This window comes from Macaca mulatta, chromosome 12, assembly GCF_049350105.2.
Source record: "Macaca mulatta isolate MMU2019108-1 chromosome 12, T2T-MMU8v2.0, whole genome shotgun sequence".
In the NCBI taxonomy this organism is placed as follows: Eukaryota; Metazoa; Chordata; class Mammalia; order Primates; family Cercopithecidae; genus Macaca; species Macaca mulatta.
The window spans coordinates 95,527,782-95,547,661 of NC_133417.1; the positions used below are offsets into that span (position 1 = coordinate 95,527,782).

Consider the following 19,880-nt stretch of genomic DNA (forward strand, 5'->3'; position numbering starts at 1 on the left):
AAAAATTGGTTCAGGCTATGCCAGGAAGCAGGGGTTGGACATGCCTCATTATGCCCTCCTCCATTTTGGAATTCAGGAAAAACCAACCAGTATTTAATATCAATACAGACCTTAAGTCTGATAAGAAGCACTTATAATCTATTCTCTCTGAAGCCTGCTACCTGGAGGCTTCATCTCCACGATAAAACTTTGGTCTCCACAATTACTTATGATAACCCAGACATTCCTTTCTATTGATAATAACTCTTTCAACCAATTGCCAATCAGAAAATTTTAAAATCTACCTATAACCTGGAACACTGCATCCCTCTCTGCTTCCAGTTGTCCCACCTTTCTGGACCTAACTAATGTATACCTTAAATGTATTTGATTAATGTCTCATGTCTCCCTAAAATGTGTAAAACCAAGCTGTGCCCTGACCATCTTGGGCACATGTTCTCAGAATCTGAGGGTTGTGTCACAGGCCACTGGTCACTCATATTTGGCTCAGAATAAATCTCTTCAAATATTTTATAGAGTGACTTTTTGTCAACAAACTAAAAAAATAAAAATAAAAATGATAAAATTGACCAGGATGGGTGAAAACCCTGAAATTGAAACAAATAAAAACAAACTATATTTTGAATGAATAGTATAACCATACTGAAGTGGGAGTGGACTGGGATGAATTAACCTAAAATACACAACCTCAGAAAAAGATTTAAAAAAAAAACGCTATAAATAAATATTGAACTCCTGTTATTAGGTTTGTGTTTTGCAATGGTGTGACTTTGCAATTCTGAAACTACTTTTAGTGTATTCTGGGATTAGGCAAATAAATAAATATATTTGAGGAAACGGGAATCAAGTTTCTCATTATCAGAGAAGGGAATTACAAATACGAAAACTGGAAAACTAGCATGAATCCTGTGATATTGGAGATCTCAGAACTCACAGTTTCTAATAGGTAGATACAGATGTATGTGCAGGTGTATGGGTGTGTATGTGTGTGTACACACATGACGATATGCAATGAACACACCTAATGTTGACTGTTCCTTGGAAAAAATGTATGATTCCAGAGCTGAGTCTATGATATTACACAAGTCTAGAACATCTTGTTTGTTAGAAAGTAAAGCAGTGCTCAAAAATGCTAGGCACGTGGCAGAAGGACACAGGAGCTAGTTGAAGGGGCTCTGACTGGTTAAATCCAGGACAATTTGAGTATCAAAATAAATAATGAGAGTAATGGATTGTAGTTTCCGGAAATAATTGGCAATGTGTGAGACTACATGGATATAAATAAATGGGAGGAGGAAAATCTCTTCCTTATAGTAGAATGCCAATGAATGTAAATGGAATAATGATGTCAGGCACAGCGGCTTGCGCCTATAATCCCAGCACTCTGGGACGCTGAGGCAGGCAGATTGCTTGAGTCCAGCAGTTCAGTAGACTCATGGGCAACATGGCAAAACCCCGTCTCTACTAAAACTACAAAAAAAAAAAAAAAGGCCAGGTGTGGCAGTGCACACCTTTCAAGTAGTCCCAGCTACCTGAAAGGCTGAGGTGGGAGAATCACCTGAGCCCGGGAGGTTGAGGCTGCAGTGAACCAAGATCGCACCAATGCACTTCAGTTTGGGCAACTGGAGTGAGTCCCAGTCTCAAAAAAAAAAAAAAAAAAAAAAAGAATGGATATAGAAAAATCAACATTTGATAAACATCATCATGATTATTGATTCAGTAAAGCATCATCAATGAATGATAAACTAAGGGAAGAAAGTTTGATGAGGAAGAGGTTATCTACACAGTCTCAAATTATCACCTCAAAATATTCATTAAAGGGAAGAAAATACTAATTTTAGTGGAAGAACCTGACAAACACTACCTTAACCATGTGATCAAAGTAGTGCATATTATCAGCAATGGCATCAATCGACATCAAATGCTTGCTGATACAATGTTCCAGCTATTCTCTCAGCCTTGAACACCCTTCCCCCCAGTACCTTCTTGGGTAACTCACTCCACTGAAATCTTTCTCAAATGTTACCTTCTCAATGAGAACTACCCTGGCCAATTTGCTCCCACTTCTCTCATCCCATTGATATTACTCTACATTTTCTTTTTTCATAGTACTTACTAGTTTTACCATTTTAATCTCTATTACATTTATTGTTTACTATTCCCCACCCTAGATAATGTAAATATCCACAATGGCAGGGATCTATTTTGTTCATTGATGTATCCTAGGAGCCCAGAAATAGTTCCTGGCACTTAATATGTACTCAATAAATATTTGTTAAATGCTGAATGAAAGAAAGTACTAGGCAATTGAGAGCAACTGCTATCTTGGCCATATTTGGGATTAGTGGTTATTCCAGAATTTCTATTTGGAGGGGCTTTGGATAGCAATTTTGGAAAGTAGGAGGAACATGTTGTCTTTAGACTGCCTGAACAGCAGATATGCTGCATACATTTACATAGTATATTCATTGGGAGTGGCTTGGGAGGGGCTGAGGGAGAGTATGAAGGAGTTAGTGTCCTCTTCTCACACTGCTCACCCATTGAACCACTGTGTGTGATCCTCAAGTCAGCTCTCATAGTGATACACAGACCTGTGTCATACCAAAAATACTTTCTATTCCTGAAATGGTACATTTCCTGTCCCTAGAACATGGTAATTCTCTGTCCCTAAGACATGACTTAAAAGTAGGCCCTTACCTGCATAGTCGACCATATGTATTTCCACTCCACTTGGGAATTTTGATTGTAGCAGTAACAGTCTGACTCAGACGTTCTAATTAAATCTTTTTCCTTCAAAGCTTTACACCTACGAACTGAGAGATGGAAAATGGAATACATTTTCTAACTGTTTAATTGCCAAGAATCTTCTTTTAAAAAAAGTTTTCAGGGAGGTAACAGTAGCAGTTTTAACGTTCTATGACCAATAAATTCTCCTATATAATTATAGTCCTTCAGTCTTTCCAACAAAGGAGGAGACAGACAGAAAATACTATAGCTCAATATTTATGACATTGGAGGGCACTATAAGAGCACAGAGAACAAATACTTCTTCAATTCTGAAGCAGAAGACAGAATTATGGGCACTTTCCCAGAAAAGACAAAAATATGAGTAAAGGGCTGAAGGGCGAGGTAGAGGCAATAAGACAAAAATTAGGAGGTGGGAGTGGGGGTGGACAGGACCAGCAAGTGTGTACAGAATCATGAAGATGAGATAAATTATGGAATTAATTCAGTTTAGAGATATTGGATTTTTATATTGGTGAGGGAGCATGGATAGAAGGTACAGGGATACAAGAAGACATTTGAACACCTGTAGCTGGAGTGGTAAACCATGACTACTACTATACCATGTGGACTCCATCTTGAAAGCAGAGCACTGGAGGATTTTAGATAAGTATCAGTCTCAGCAAGAAACCACTGACACTCAAAAGGATTTAACTGAAAATAGTTCAGTAAAGATATGGACAGGCTTAAGGCACTAATAATAAGGCACTATGAAGTTCTCAGGCACCAACAACAGCAGGAAGCTTTCAGCAGCCCAAGTTCCAAAATGGCAAGGAGGATCCCATGTTACTAGAGTCATTGGAACTAGGAGGACAGTAGTCTAAAGGAATGCAGTCACTGCCAGGACTCCCGTGGAATGCAGGGTGAAGGTATGGGTACCTCAACCTGTCTCTCCCGCTGTCCCCTCAGTGCCCTGAATCAGCCAAACCCAACAGGAAGACAGACAGCAAAGAAGCCCATATAATGCAGTCCATAGAGGTTAGCTTCCAGGCACCAAGCGGAGAAAAGAAGGACTGAGAATAGACCTACAGCAACAAACAGGGAATACCAGCTCAATAAGGAAGTGACAGAAATGCATTTGTATTTTAGAAAGAACATTCTGTAGGTAGTGTGCAATATTAAAGAAGAGACTGAAAGCAGAAGAACCACTAAGGAGGCCACTGAAGCAATCTAAACAAGAAATGGACTAAGAGAGGTGGGAGAAATAACAGATTAGGAAATGAAATCAACAGGCTTTACAGATTCATTTTATCAAGGAAAACAAGAAGATGATGTAAAGGTTTCTGGTAAGTGGAGAGATAGTGAGGCCCTTTACTCAGACAAGAAATACTAGAGAAAAAGCAAGTTTGTACAGGGAAGTGGTGGTGAGTTCAATTTTGGATATACTGAGTTTTCATTGGTGGGATTCTGTGAAGATGGACAGATCTTCACATCTCCAGTGAGGAGAAATTTGGCTGAAGACAGATGTAGATACCTAAATATATATGTATGTTATATATAATATATAATATAATACAACTCAACTGAGAGAAAGAGAGATATATATTAACCCTCTGTGTTACAGAGGGTTAATGTAAATGCCACAAGAAAACTAGAAAGTAATGATGTTCATTTTCTTCTGCGGCCGTTGCTGTATTTGGATTTGAAATGAAGTGAAATGAAAGTCGTAAGTTCTTCTGGATTCAAGATAGAGTGTCACCTCCACATCTGTCCAACAGGAAACAGGAACAAGGAACACTTATGGGTACACACAGAAATGGGTTTTACACCCAACCCCTGACTCCTTTAAGGAGAGTGTGGTCAGTTGTTTCTCCTGAAAAACCTGAAATGAAGCTAGAACAACTTGCTACACCAAAGTTGGGGAAGGACTAAGTAACCAGTAACAACTAGTAAACAATCACATCCATGTAGGGAATAACACTGAATATGCTCAGAGAAGTCCCTGGTCCTGGCCTGAAATATCCTTAGCATTAAGTTGGAGAAAAGTGAAGACAGACTTGGGAAAGGATCCTGGGAATGCTCGCCATCTCCCAAAACACAACTCCATAAAAGGGAGGGTTCTCCAGTGGCCACACGAAGCAGCAAAACTACACAAGGACCCAGTGTATTCAACTGTGACAGTCAAATCATCTTTACTCTTCACATTATGATGAAATGCATATGTTTCTAAATATATCAAAAAATTTGCAGAGTTTGAGAGTCCAAGATGCAAATACAAGAATCCAGGTTAACCACAAGAAGGAACCTCCAGAGCAAGGGTCCCCAACCCTGGGGCCAAGGACCAAGACCACTCCATGGTCTGTTAGGAACAGGGCTGCAGGAGGTGAGTGGTGGGCGAGGCGAGTGATCACTGCCACCTGAGCTCCACCTCCTGTCAGATCAGCAGTGGCATGAGATTCTCACAGCAGCATGAACCCTACAGTGAACTGCACATGCTACGGATCTAGGCTGCATGCTTGTTATGAGAATCTAATGCCTGATGATCTGGGGTGGAACAGTTTCATCCCCACACCACCCCCTACCCTACTCCTATCCCGTGGAAAAATTGTCTTCCACGAAACTGGTCCCTGTTGCTAAAAGGTTGAAGACCGCTGTTCTAGAGGCTCTCTGTTAAACACAGGATACTAAAAATGAAAAATGTGCTCTTGCATGCTGTTTCCATGCACAAGAGCCAAAAGGAGAATTCACAACCAAGGCTATGAGCACACAAAGCAACCAATGCTGAGGCACATTTTTTGATATATCTGAGAGGCAAATGACTTCTGGCCAAGGGCAGCATAGGGGGAGGTGCAGTCCCAGGGATATCAAAGGGCTGGCAGCTACCTATAAAAAATATGAATGTCAAGGAATGTAGTATATAACCTGGAAGACCCTGAGCAACTGCAATGAGAAGGCATGAGAACACATTAAATGCTCCCAGCTAGTGAGCAGCAGAGGTGGGGGGAGCAGGTCTCTGGATTCACCTTACCATGTTCTGCCTTTGCACAGCCTCCCGGGGGGGTCTCTGAGCACGGCTAGAGTTGAGAACTTTATACTGGGAGTCCTCAAATAAAAGGGATTCCTACCCATCATTGGAAAGGGAGTGCATTCCAGCAGGGCAGGTGAAGAGCATGAAGTCTCAGGGACACAGAAGCAGCAGCCCAAACTACGATAGGAATGTTTACTTCCAGACAGGTCTTTCTTTACCACCCATGTGCTCGATGCTAGAGGGGCTTTTCTTGTGGGTGCCTCCAAGGGCCCCTCACTGCAATTCTTCTCCTAGAGAGTGCTGCTACTTCAAGGGCTAAATCAGCTCCCACAGAACAGTTCACTTTTGTTAATGGTCTGAGGAAACAGCCTTTTGGTGGGGCCTGAGTTTTGCAATCAAATGCTCTCTTAAAATAAGGTTCTTTCCACTTGGTCCTAAGACTGTCTCCTAAATCATTCCAAATCTGGAGCTCTTAAGAGCAAGATGGTGCAATTTAAGTATATTGTATACTGCGGTTTCAACACAGGAGTAAATGCTTCTCTCTTACCCAAGCCACATTCCTCTTGCACTAGGATGATTGTAATAGCCTTCTATCCAGCTGGTCTCCCTGCTTCCAGAATTGACCCCCACCACCACATTTTCCTCTACAACCTACTCTTCAATTAGCAAATAGATCTTTTTAAAAACATGAATGGGGCCCAGGTACATTGGCTCATGCCTGTAATCTCGTTTGAACGTGGGAGGCAAGGCTACAGTGAGCTGAAATCGCGCCACTGCACTCCAGCTTGGGCGACTGAGTGAGACCCTGTCTCAAAAAAAAAGCAACAAAACCAAAAACAAACAAACAAGCAAACAAAAACACGAATGGGAACACATCATTTATCTGCTTAAAACCCTCCAATGGCTTTCCTTTACACCATTAATAAAATCCCCTTCCCTTCCAGGGACCTGAGTGCCTCTATGACCTTCCCTCCTCCACTTTCCCTCCCAGCCCGGCTGCTCCAGCCACACCTGGCCCTCCTGTCCTCAAGATGCCAGCCAACCCCCAGTAAAGTTTCCTCAGTCTGCAACCTTCTTCTCCCAGATCTTGGCAGAGCTCATGCCTTCCAACCACTGATGTATTCTATCAAATGCTACCTTCTCATAAAGGCCTTCTTTGACCCCACTATCTAAACAAACACATCCCAACCACTTCCACCCGCTTTCTTCTTTCTTCGTATTACATATGTATTTATTAGCTTATACTCTGTCTCTCCACAAAGTCAGGGACATTGCATGTTTATTACTGTAACCCCCAGAACTTAAATATTTGTCTTTTGTGTGTATCTTGTGGTTCGAGAGGACTACTGGGTTATTTGGCCATATGTGGCCTACCAGTGGAAGTCCAGCCAATCTTTGTAAGAGCCTGGTCAGGGCTAGTCAGCACCATAAAAGGACGTGCACTCTGGCCCTCCCTTGGAACCACCTGACATAGTAGGATGCCCTTGCCAGTCTGTGCCATTGCCATCCCATCTACAGAACCCACAAAGCATGAGGGCCAGTCTGGAAGACACAGACTGAACTTCCCCCTTACCCTACCCCATGGTCAATACATCCATAGCTAGAGGGTTGAGTACTGTAACCCTTAACATCCTCTGGGCTAGGGACCACCTTCTTGTCCCTCACTGGATAGAGGAGGGCAGAAAGAATAGGTGGGATTAAGCTTCTTTTATTTGACTCATATATGATACATCAGTGTATTCTGTGTAAGGGATCTGCCAGTTAGAAGAAAATAACTTGTTCTGTATTTCCCCTCAGTCTTCAACCAGATTAAAGACAGCATAGAAGGAAGGACGTCATCCTGACTGTTCATACCTATAGACACGCTAGTAAAAGCATGTTGCAAACAGTGTTTTCCCTCGAATTCTCCAGAGTGGCCTCTGGCTTTTGAGGTGAAGCTGATGTGGAATTTACACAATCCATGAGATTTTGCAGACAAGGTGGCAGTGCTTCATCATGTCCTCTGGCTGCCCTTTTTTCTTATCACCTCTCTCCCGAGGTGAATGAGTCTCAACCCACATAGGAATTCCTAAATATGTAAGGGACCAGAAATTCAGCCATAAGAAGCCACAAGCCTAGCTTCAAGTCAGTTCATTAAGCCATGGGCTAATTGGACTAGGCAAAAGACAGTGATTGTCACAAGACTGTTATCACAGCTGGCCCATCTCCTTCCCAGAGAGAACAGATCTTCCAATCTTTGATTATAAAGGCTTTCTTAGGTCTCTCCTCCCTTTAGCAATCTTCTTCTAGAGCCACTTCAATTCTCAGTTTCAATCATGTCCAGCAGAAATAGGAAACAGAGTCAGTTTGACTGCTTATTTGAACTCTATCGCTGAGTACGCCCTGACTGAAGGCTATGAAGCTGCCTGCATGTCTGCGGGTTTCATTTATTCATGAGGCCCCAGTTATTGCTGGTTAATTCTACTAGGATAGAACCTGCTGGTAGCAGATGTAGGCAAACTCAAATGTATCAAAACAACAACAGGCCGGGCGCTGTGGCTCATGCCTGTAATCTCAGCACTTTGGGAGGCCAAGGCAGGTGGATCACTTGAGCCCAGGAATTTGAGATCAGCCTGGGCAACATGGTGAAACCCTGTCTTTACCAAAAACGCAAAAATTGGCCAGTCTCATAATCCAATCTCAAAAATAAGTAAATATACATTTAAAAATTAGAACAAAAACAACAATCCCCTTACAACACAATCAAGGAAATGAAACAGAATTTCTAGGAATTTTTAAAAATCTAACAATAATCATTCATTTGGTCAAAAGGGAACAATACCTGCCTAGGGAAAGCTACTGCTTCTACTTGAGGCTGAGGTATTTAATATATCCGTACCCTGGAAGGTGCTCCATAACCTAGGTAATCACTTCCTCAAGCCTGAATCAGATCAGGAGAAAGACCTGGGATTGTAGGCTATCCCAGGTTTGCCTCAACTCCGAAGGACTGAGGAGTATCTGTGGGATCAACCCTGAATGCCATCCTTACTATGGAAAGACAGGTTTCTAAGCCTGGAAGGGCATCATTTTCCTGAACTTCTTGCAATCCTCAGCAGGCTCCCTTGATCCTTTCAATTATACTGACTTTTAGAGAACAGTATATTTCTGGATAGTTGTGCCCAAATCACTAAGATGCTACAGGAGGCATTAATTATTTACATTACCAAAGGATTCAGAAAGTCAGGGGTTCCCTTAACCAATGAGATAAGATTCCTTAGTTCACTTTAAATACCACTCAATTTATAAATATTCAATTAACCTAATTTTAGAATTACATATCTAATATAAAAAAGGGACAGCTACATATCACCTACTTTAATTAAAATTATCTTCTTTGTAGTACTTTTGTCATGTATTAGTTTTCCTAAATGTAAGTATATGTTTAAGTTAAAGAGTTGAGTCATATACACAGAAAAAAAAAAAAACAAAAAAAACCTCAGTCAAAACATCAGAAAAGAGCAGGTAGTACTTAAACCTACTTACAGAATATGCTAAAAATAAAAAGCACAAACACCTTAAATCTTAGCAGAACCTAACTCCCAACATAAAAATATCTCACCAATGTTCCTCCTGAAAACTGACATGGCCCTCATATGGGGGAAAAAAAAATATCTTCAGATGAAACTAGAACGGAATCATAATATAAACACTACATTATATGACAAATTTCTCCATTTTCCCTATAACTGTTTTTCTTTGGGAGCAAGGAAGGGGAGGGAGAAGAGTAGGAAACATGAAAAGCAAAAAAACGAACAAGTCTTAACTTGTGAGAAGTCAAATGGACTCAGGATTTTTCTATTTGTTTTCTGTAAATTCATATTTTCAAAGGAGTTAACATGAGGCATCAAAGTGATAAAGGTAACTATTCTCTTAACCTCAGTTTTTTTTTACCTGAATATTCATCTTTTTATTTCTCCAAGAATGTGAGAATGAAACTGGAATTAGTACATACTAATGCGCACTCAGGTCTTTGACTTCAAGCCCAAATCTTCACAGATGAATTTGAAAGCTGTGATTTCAAATGGACTGTTACCATAATTTAAGCCTGGAAAGCCACCGCCAGGGCCTGAACTTCATCTCAGGACAACACATGGTTTCTAGGGACCTTACTAACTGGCTGAACCTCTTGAAGTTTCTCTTCCTCTCAGTGTCAACTGTCTCTGACTTTCCTCCAAATAGTTACAGAAAGCTGGTGTTTGTCTGAATGTTCCCCATTCCATTGAAGAGTGTGTTATTCAAGACAAAATTTTAGAACAGGAAGGTACCTTAAGTATCACCTAATCCAAGCCCCTCGCTTAAACGAAGTACCAGCTGTTTCCTCTCAGGGTCCTCATGAAACCATAGACTTTTAGAGAGCAGCAATGGTTCTTAAGCCCAGTCTAATCCAGGGCTGCCAACACAGTGTCACTGGCACATTACCAGATACTGGGCGCTTCACAGTCCGTATTGGAAAGCCTACTGGAATGGCAGGCATCCCTGTAAGGCTACAGAAGTTGCCATTCTTCTTAGCTGCGGACTAGTTTTATCAGGTCAGTGGGCATCCTACCTGTCTCAGGCAGAACAGAAGCTCCAATAAGTATTTATGCGTGTCTTTGATTAACAAAGCAAAGAAGCAAGCTGTTACTATTACACTAAATGCGGTAACATAAAAACTTTAAAAACACCAGGTTTACTGAGGTGAGGAAAATACTGGAAACTCTTCAGTAAAAAACATCTTCATTTTACTCAAGAGAAAACTACGGTTCATAAAGACTGTGCCTGGACCAATGTTTTACCACAAGTTGTGGCTGAAGGTAATGAGCGGTCTAGAATCCAAGGTGCTGGGTGCTGGTCTAAGGCTACTTCTAATTTTCTCGCTGTTGCCATGCCCAGAAACCTTCCTGCTTAGACAGATTTGTGTTTTAATTTTTCACTGGCATAAAATTGTTGTATTTCTTACTACCAAGCCTTTGTTTTCTCATCTGAAAAATGGGTATAAAATGGTGCCTTCCCCCATAGGGCTTCTATGGGTATTAAATATGATAGATACCGCAGCTAAAGCACGTGTAACACTGCCTAGCACATAATGAACACTCAAAAAATTTCTGTTCGACGAAAACCGGAATCCAACAGTTCCCCAACATATAACTCACCGCAAGATTCCCTCAGCTGGGAGCTGTGGCAGAATCTGATAATGACCTCATCAACATCCAGTCTCTCATTCATCCTTAGATAAAAAACAGCGGTATAACTGGAGGGAGGGCCATGCCCAGCTAAAAGAATACACTTGGCAGCCTCCCTTGAAACCAGGGTAGCCAAAGCAAGGAAGAGAAGCTGGTAGAGAGTGCATCCAGGAAATCTTTTAAAAGATTTTATGAGGGAAAAAAAAAAAGAAACAGAAATGTGAAGCTCATGGTAAGTTAGCGGCAGGTCTGGAGTTGGAACTCTGGGTTTCTGACTTCCCCAGGTGTCCTTCCCAGATCCTTCCCCAGTGTGCCAGCATCTTGAGCCCACTCCGTGGCGAGCCCCTAACGCTAGCAGCCGCTACCAGTTCTTGCTTCCTGTGCGCCAGGCATTGTGCACACCAACACCACAAGAACCTTGTGAGGTCTCATTACCCGCGGCTCACGTGGGACCCGTTATGTTTACTCGCTCAAGGTCACAACAGCCAGTCAGTGGCAGGAGAATTTTCGCTACGATTCTGAAGCTGAAGCTGTTACCTTCTCTACTCTTGAGATCAAAGGAATGCGAGATAGCGAAATAACAAGGATTTCAACACGCATTGATGTACTGTACAAAAGGCCTTGTGCTGAAAGTCTGGAGACTACGGTCAGCTGTGCCAGTGACAAGCTGTGTCACCTTGAGCAAATCAAAACCTCTCTGAGTTTCAGTTGCTTCTGTAAAACGAGGGAATTGGGCGACTGGATCGCACGGTTTCTAGTCCTAAAATTACAAAATGTCCAATTGCCAAGAGAGAGACCAAAGAAGCCCAAGAAGACAGGACGGGCGGACAGGGCCTGCCCGGGAGACCCCAAAGGGAGAAAAGGGAGCGCCACCCGGATCGGCCTCGCGGTGCCACCCGGGCCAAAAGGCGCGCCCTGGGGGCAGTCGCGAAGCCGGGGAGCGAGCACGCACGCGCGCGCCGCCGCCGCCGCCGCTGCCGGGTCCAGGTTACCTGACAACGCCGCCGCCGCCGCCTCCCCCGGCACGGGCAGTGTGGCCAGGGGCGGCAGCCAGAGTAGCAGCCACCACCGCCCCTGGCACGGCCCCATTTCGTTAGGGGTCAGCTCCGTGCGACCCCGAGCCCTAGGGGACCGGCTCCGCCGCGAGGAGCGGAAGTGGCGCGGGGCCTCAGAGAAGGCGGAGGGGGGCGGTGAGGCCCGAACGCGGGAAAGGCGGAGACCCCGCCTCCCCGGGGCGGAGGGAGAGTTGGGCCCGTTGCTCCAGCCTCCTCCCGCGGCCTCGGGGCACGCTGGCCCAGGCCGGAAGAACTTTCGGTGGCGCGACCCCGGTGGCATGCTCCCGTCCTCGGCCTCGGCCTCCGGGCCTCCAGCGCTCGCGGGGCGTCCAGGGCCTGATCTTCCCTTGGGGACCACCCGGCAGCGTCCCGGCGCAGGGGTGGGAGTTGCGGAGAGGAAGGGTCGCTAATCCGGAGTGTTTCTTAAAACTTGGCTGATCTGTGTGACCTGCGGGATTTGGAGGCTGAATTCTCCGAGCACCTGTGAGTGACAGCCCGTGAATGGGAAGGTCCTTGGGCAAACGCCCTTTTTGGGAATAAAATACATAAAAGCCAGTTTCTTTATTTTACCTTTCTGTTTTCTTTTTTACTTTCATTTGGTAACAAGCAATAACAAATTGGAAACTTGGCCGCTTAAGTAACACTGACCTTGTATGTCTAATCTTGGACACCACATTTCAAAGTACAGAGGGGCTTGTAAAATGTTCCTTCACCAATATGACAATCAAACTTCTCTTAAAATTAGCTTATGTTAAAAAAATAGTTTTTTAATGTAATATATTTTTAAATTAACATACAACTCGAATGGTCTTAATACTGATAATTAGGAGATATATTAATATATATTTTAAAGAACATTCCCTCCACAGGCCTTGGAACCCATTAATTTGACTCAATATTCCATACTTAACCAGGACAGTCTTCTCTAATTCTGGTCTTTTGGTGAGATAGAGAACAGAAAGTAACAGAAATTATCCTTTTTAAAATAGATAAGCCTCATTTTTCCTAAAAGTCTGAGTAGAATGTACTAGGCTTTCCTTGCCCTCAAAGGAAAATTTAAACAACTGCCCTTAAGCACTTGGCACCATGTGTACACCATGTATGGCTTTTAAAAAGTTAAGAAATTTCCTTGTAAGGGACTTTTCAGTGGGATGATTTTTAAAAATAAACCATCATTATTTGAGTGAAGCCTGTCTTCAGAGAAACAGCAGAGCCCTGAACCAAATCTTTCTGATATTCCCAGGTGAGGTGCGCACTTGCTTCTTGCAAGACAGCTTTTGTACCTAACCACATTCATTTTGATTTGGTTTAATTTTGGATGGCACTATGGAAAGTAGCTAAAATAAACAGGTGGATTGTTGAATGATGAATGTGTTTTCATACAAATATATCTGGTAGAGAAACAAAAGGGCAGGCAGCAATGTACTGAATATTTAAAGTGCTATTTATGGCCGGGCGCGGTGGCTCAAGCCTGTAATCCCAGCACTTTGGGAGGCCGAGGCGGGCGGATCACAAGGTCAGGAGATCGAGACCACAGTGAAACCCCGTCTCTACTAAAAATACAAAAAATTAGCCAGGCGCGGTGGCGGGCGCCTGTAGTCCCAGCTACTCAGGAGGCTGAGGCAGGAGAATGGCGGGAACCCGGGAGGCGGAGCTTGCAGTGAGCCGAGATCGCGCCACTGCACTCCAGCCTGGGCGACAGAGCGAGACTCTGTCTCAAAAAAAATAAAAATAAAAAAAAAAAAAAAAAATAAAGTGCTATTTATATCACAGATCATTAGTAAACATCTGTAAAGAAGCTATATTGAAACACTACATTTCTCTCTATAAGCAATAAATATTTTTCCGGAGATAAAAAGAATATTAGGAGGTGACAGTTCTGTCACTGGGGGACAATCATAAAATTCCACTTAACCTCTCCAAACCTTCTGTATGAAAACCTTATCCACTGGGGGAAGGGCAGGAAGCATTACCACCAACAGGATCCTGGCAAAGACCCCCTGCTTCTGGCAAGAGGTAGAAGCACAAACCTTCTGCCCTTTGGGGAGCAGCAGGAGCAGGAAACACTAGGGCTCCGTGTCCTGAAGCAATAGAAAGTTGAAGTTGGCTACTCCTGGGAAACTCTCACTCAAGACTCACCACAGATAAAGGAAGGATTTGGCTGCAATGGAGAAGTATCAGGAATACTGAGATAGCCCCACATCTGAGGCTTAGGTGCACAGGGCCTGCCTAAAACCAAGGCAGGACCAGGAGTGTGAAAAACCCCTTTTCCCCACTATAAGCCAAGCACCAGTGACAACACCAGTCAGCTAGTGAGGAGGAAAAAGAGTGTGGGGAGAGACCTCTCTGTAGCACAGGCATGCAAACACTGCTAAAGCTGAGTGAAGGGCACTGAGAAAAAGTCCCCAGCACTCTAGGTTCCACACTAAAACAATGTAATAGTAACCCCCTGCTAGAGGAATCTGAATGAAGCCTGTGGTACAGAGTGAAGGCAATGACAACAACAATAAAACCCAAATTCAGCACAACTCCCAACTAGATTGACTCAACTATCCACATTATTGACCGGACAGAAGAGGCTTATTTCTGGACATTAATACTATTTACCTTAGTCGTTACTATTCTCCTACATGTGATAGCCATCACTTGATCAAAAATTAAAAGACACCCAAAAAAGCAGAGAGGAGAAAAAATCAAGAGGTAAAACAGAACCAGATTCAGAAATGACCCATATACTGGGCTATAATTACTATGCTTAAAAAGCTAGTGGAAAAGGTGAATAACATGCATGAATATATATACAGAATTTCAGCAGAAAGAGGAAAATTACTTAAAAAGTGAAATGGAAAGGCTAGAAATTAAAAACACCCTTATCAGAAATGAAGAATTCTTTCAATGGGCTTATCAGCAGACTGAACATAGCTGAGGAAAGAACCAGTGAATTTGAATATAAGTTGATATGGTTTGGCAGTGTCCCCACCCAAATCTCATTGAATTGTAGTTCCCATAATCCCCACACATCGTGGGAGGGACCCAGTGGGAGGTAACTGAATCATGGGGGTTGTTACTCTCATGCTAGTGAGTGAGTTCTCGTGAAATCTGATGGTTTTATAAGGGGCTTTTCCCCCTTCAGTCAGCACTTCTCTCTTGCCACCTTGTGAAGAAGGACATGTTTGCTTGCCCTTCCACCATGATGGTAAGTTTCCTGAGGCCTCCCCAGCCATGCAGAACTGTGAGTCAATTAAACCTGTTTCCTTTATAAATTATGGAATCTGTGGAACTATGAACTTGAGAGAGATGATTTAGGGTATCTGGTGGAAGAAATTTCTAAGCAGCAAAGCATTCAAGAGGAAGCAGAGCATAAAGGTTTGGAAAATTTGCAGCCTGACGAAGCAATAGGAAAAAAACTCATTTTCTGGAGAGAAATTCAACGCAGCTGCAGAAATTTGCATAAGTCACAAGGACCTGAATGTTAGTCAACAAAACAATGGGGAAAATGTCTCCAGGGCATGTCAGAGACCTTCTCAGCAGCCCCTCCCATCAAAGGCTCAGAGGCCTAGGAGGGAAACATAGTATCATGGGCTGCACCTAGGGCCCCCCTCATACCCCGTCCCCTGCCCCCGGTTCTATGAAACCTTGGGACATGGTGCTCTGTTGTTCCAACTGCTTCAGCTCCAGCCTTGGCTAAAAAGGGGCCAACATACAGCTCAGGTCATTGCTTTAGAGGGTGCAAGCCCCAAGCCTTGGCAGCTTCCACATGATGTTGAGCGTGTGGGTGCACAGAAGTCAAGTATTGAGGTTTTGGAACCTCTGCCTAGATTTCAAAGGATGTATGGAAACACCTGGATGTCCAGGCAGAAGTTTGCGGCAGGGATGGAGACCCTCTGCTAGGGCAATGCGGAAGGGAAATGTGGAGCCAAAGCCCTCACACAGAGTCCCCACTGGGGCACTGCCTAGTAGAACTGTGAGAAGAGGGCCACCTTCCTCCAGACCCCAGAATGGTAGATCCACCGACAGCTTGCACTGTGTACCTGGAAAAGCAGCAAACACTCAATGCCATCCTGTGAAAGTGGCCAGGGAGAAGGCTGTACCCTGCAAAGCCACTTTGGACTTGGACTTTTGAGTTAATGCTGGAATGAGTTAAGACTTTGGGGGACTATTGGAAGGGCATGATTGTGTATTGAAATGTGAGGACATGAGATTTTGGAGGGGCTAGGGGTAGAATTATATGGTTTGGCTATGTCCCCACCCAAATCTCATCTTGAATTGTAGTTCCCATAATCCCCACATGTCACGGGAGGGACCCAGTGGAAGGTAATTGAATCATGGGGGTGATTACTGCCATGCTGCTGTTTTCTGATAGCAAATGAGTTCTCATGCTAACTGGTGGTTTTATAAGGGAATTTCCCCCCTTTTGCTTGGCACTTCTCCTTCCTGTCATCATGTGAAGAACATATTTGCTTCCCCTTCTGCCATGATTGTAAGTTTCCTGAGACATCCCTAGCCATGTGGAACTGTGAGTCAATTAAACCTTTTTCCTTCTTGTTCTGCCTGGGTGGGATTCTGACTTAGAAGCATTCAGTCATAATCCCACAGATGGTAGCTTCACCCCATTGGCTCCTCAGCCAAGCACATACAACAAATGTCTGAACCTGTGGTTCCTCTTATACTGAGCAGGATTACCATGGCAACAGCACATCAACAGTAGGGTGAAACTAATCTGTCTCACAATGGTCTAAAGTGACTAATCCACTCTAGCATTCCAAACTAAAACAGAAAGGAAAAAAAAGGCAATCTCTCTTCATCCCCTCCCACCTTCCCCTTACCTCTGGTAACCACCAACCTACTTTTTATCTTCATGAGATCCACTTGTTTTTTAGCTCCCACATATAAATGAGAACATGTGATATTTGTTTTTCTGTACTTGGCTTATTTCACTTAACATAATGACTTCCAGTTCCATCCATGCTGCTGCAAATGACAGGATTTCATTCTTTTTTTATTGCTGAAAAATATTCCATTGTGTATATATAGTATATTTTTTAATCCATTCATCTCATTGATGGACACTTGGGTTGATTCCATGTTTTATCTATTGTGAATAGTGCTTCAATAAACATGAGAATACAGATATCTCTTTGATATACCAATTTCCTTTCTTTTGGATATATACCCAGTAGTGGAATTTCTGGATTATATGGTAGGTCTAGTTTTGAGGAACTTCCATAGAGTTCCCATAGAGGCCATGCTAATTTACATTTCCACCAAGAGTGCACAAGTGTTCCCCTTTCTTCACATCCTTGCCAGCATGTTATTCCCTGTCTTTTTGATTAAAAAAAAATTACCTGAAGTGAGATATCTCATTATGATTTTGACTTGTATTTTCCTGATGATTTGGGATGTTGAACATTTTTTCATATACCTGTTAGCTATTTGTATGTCTTCTTTTGAGAAATGTCTATTCAGATCTTTTACTCATTTTAAAATTAGATTATTTGGGGTTTTTTGCTATTCAATTGAGCTCCTGATATATTCTGATTATTAATCCCTTGTCAGACAAGTAGTTTGCAGATATTTTCTCTCATTCTATGGGTTGTCTCTTCACTTTGTTGACTGTTTCCTTTGCTATGCAGAAGCTTGTTAGCTTGATGTAATTCTGTTTGCCTGTTTTTTCTTTGGTTGCCTGTACTTTTGTGATCTTACTGAAAAATCTTTGCCCAGATCAATGTCCTGAAATGTTTTCTTCTAGTAGTTTCATAGTTTCAGGTCTTAAATTTAAGCCTTTAATTCATCTTGAGTTGATTTTTATATGTGATAAGATATAGAGGTTAGTTTCATCCTTCTGCATATGATTATCCATTTTTCCCAGCACATTTTATTGAAGAGACTGTCCTTTCCCCATTGTGTGTCCTTGGTACTTTTGTTGAAAACAAGTTGGCTCTAAATGTATGGTTTTATTTCTGGGTTCTGTATTCTGTGCCATTGGTCTATGTGTCTGTTTTTATGCCAATACCCTTCTGTTTTGGTTACTATAGCTTTGTAATATATTTTGAAATCAAGTGGTATGATGTCTCCAGCTTTGTTCTTTTTGCTCAGAATTGGTTTGGCTGTTTTGAATCTTGAGTGGCTTCATACAAATTTTAGGACTTTCTTTATTTCTGTAAAGAATGTCATTGGTATTTTGATAGGGATTGTATTGAATCTGTAGATCACTTTGGACAGTATGGACATTTTAATAATATTAATTATTCCACCATGAAATCTTAACTTTCATTCATCAGTGTTTTATAGTTTACTTATACATAGATTTTTCACTTCATTGGTTAAACTGATTCCTAGGTATTTTATACTCTTTGTAGCTATTATAAATGGGATTGGTGTCTTGATTTCTTTTTCAGATTGTTTGCTTTTAGCATATACAAATACAACTGATTTTTGTATGGTGATTTTTTATCCTGCAACTTTACTGAATTCATTTACTACTTCTAACAGGTTTTTTTTGTGGAATCTTTAGGTTCTAAGTAAAAGATCATGTCATCTGCAAATAAGGCTAATTTGACTTCTTCCTTTCCAATTTAGAAGCCTTTATTTCTTTCTCTTGCCTAATTGCTCTTGCTAGGACTTCCAGTATTATGTTAACTAGAAGTGGTGAAAGTGGACATCCTTGTCTTGTTCCAGATCTTAGAGGAAAGGGTTTCAATTTTCCCCTATTCAGTATAATGTTAACTATGGGTTTCTCATCTATGGCCCTTATTATTTAGAGATTTTTTTTCTATACTCAGTTTGTTGAAGGTTTTTATCATAAACGGATGAATAATTTTATTGAATGTTTTTCCAGCATGTATTGGAATGATCATATGGTTTTTGTTCTTTGTTCTGTTAATGTGATGTATCACGTTCATTGATTTGCATATGTTGAACCATCCTTGCATCCCTGGGATGAATTCCATTTGATCATAGTGAATGGTTTTTTTTTTTTTTTTTTTTTGAGACAGAACCTCACTTTATCACCCATACTGGAGTATAGTGGCATGATCATGGGTCACTGCAGCCTCAACCCCCCCAGGCTCAAATGATCCTCCTGCCTCAGCCTCCTGAGTAGCTGGGACTACAGGCACATGACTCCAAGCCCAGATAATATATTTTACTTTATGTTTGGTAGAGATAGTGTCTCACTATGTTACCCAGGCTGGTCTTAAACTCCTGTGCTCAAGCAGTCCTCCTGCCTTGGCCTCCCAATGTGCTGGGATTACAAGCATGAGCCAGCATGCATACCCAGCATGCATGATCTTTATATGTGTTGTTGAATTCACTTTGATAGTATTTTGTTGAGGATTTTTGGGTTTGAGGTTTATTAGGGATGTTGGCCTGTTGTTTTCTTTTTTGTGTGTGGGTCCTTATCTGGTTTTGGTGTCAAGGGAATTGTGGCCTGTTAGAATGAGTTTGGAAGTAATCCCTCCTCTTTAATTTTTAAAAATAATTTGAGTAGAATTGGTATTAGTTATTCTTTAAATGTTTGGTAGAATTCAGCAGTGATTCCATTAGATCCTGGGCTTTTCTTTGATGGGAGATTTTTTATTATGGCTTCGCGCTTATTATTCATCATTGATTTGGTGAGGTTTTTAATTTCTTGGCGTGTTTTATGTGTCCAGGAATTTTTCCATTTCTTCTAGGTTTTCTGATTTGTTGGTGAATACTTGGTCACAATAGTCTCTAATGATTCCATGTATTTCTGTGGTCTCAGTTGTTACGTCTCCTTTTCATTTCTGATTTTATTTATTTGGGTCTTCTCTCTTTTCTCAATTAGTCTGGCTAAAAGTTTGTTGATTTTATCTTTTCACAGAAACAATTTCATTTAAATATATAATTATT

General features: G+C 42.0%; 2 protein-coding genes across 6 annotated transcripts in view; one reads left to right on the top strand and one right to left on the bottom strand.

Annotated features, from left to right (window-relative positions):
- The window catches only part of NEMP2 (nuclear envelope integral membrane protein 2), a 73,923-nt gene extending 61,635 nt beyond the window's left edge, over positions 1-12,288 (bottom strand). For 3 of the 4 annotated variants that reach the window (XM_028830941.2, XM_015110562.3, XM_001103718.5), the window contains exons 1-2: positions 11,946-12,288; positions 2,698-2,813 (exon numbers count right to left, since the gene is read on the bottom strand). In XM_028830941.2, the coding sequence (XP_028686774.2) occupies positions 2,698-2,813; positions 11,946-12,288 (459 nt within the window). Of the gene's footprint in view, positions 1-2,697; positions 2,814-10,923; positions 10,998-11,945 lie in introns of all 4 variants that reach the window. The other variant, XM_077957326.1, reaches the window with a different exon arrangement.
- The window catches only part of NAB1 (NGFI-A binding protein 1), a 179,573-nt gene continuing 171,578 nt past the window's right edge, over positions 11,886-19,880 (top strand). For both annotated transcript variants that reach the window (XM_077956064.1, XM_077956068.1), the window contains exon 1: positions 11,886-12,491. The gene's annotated coding sequence lies outside the window, so the exon portion shown is untranslated. The remainder of the gene's footprint in view (positions 12,492-19,880) is intronic.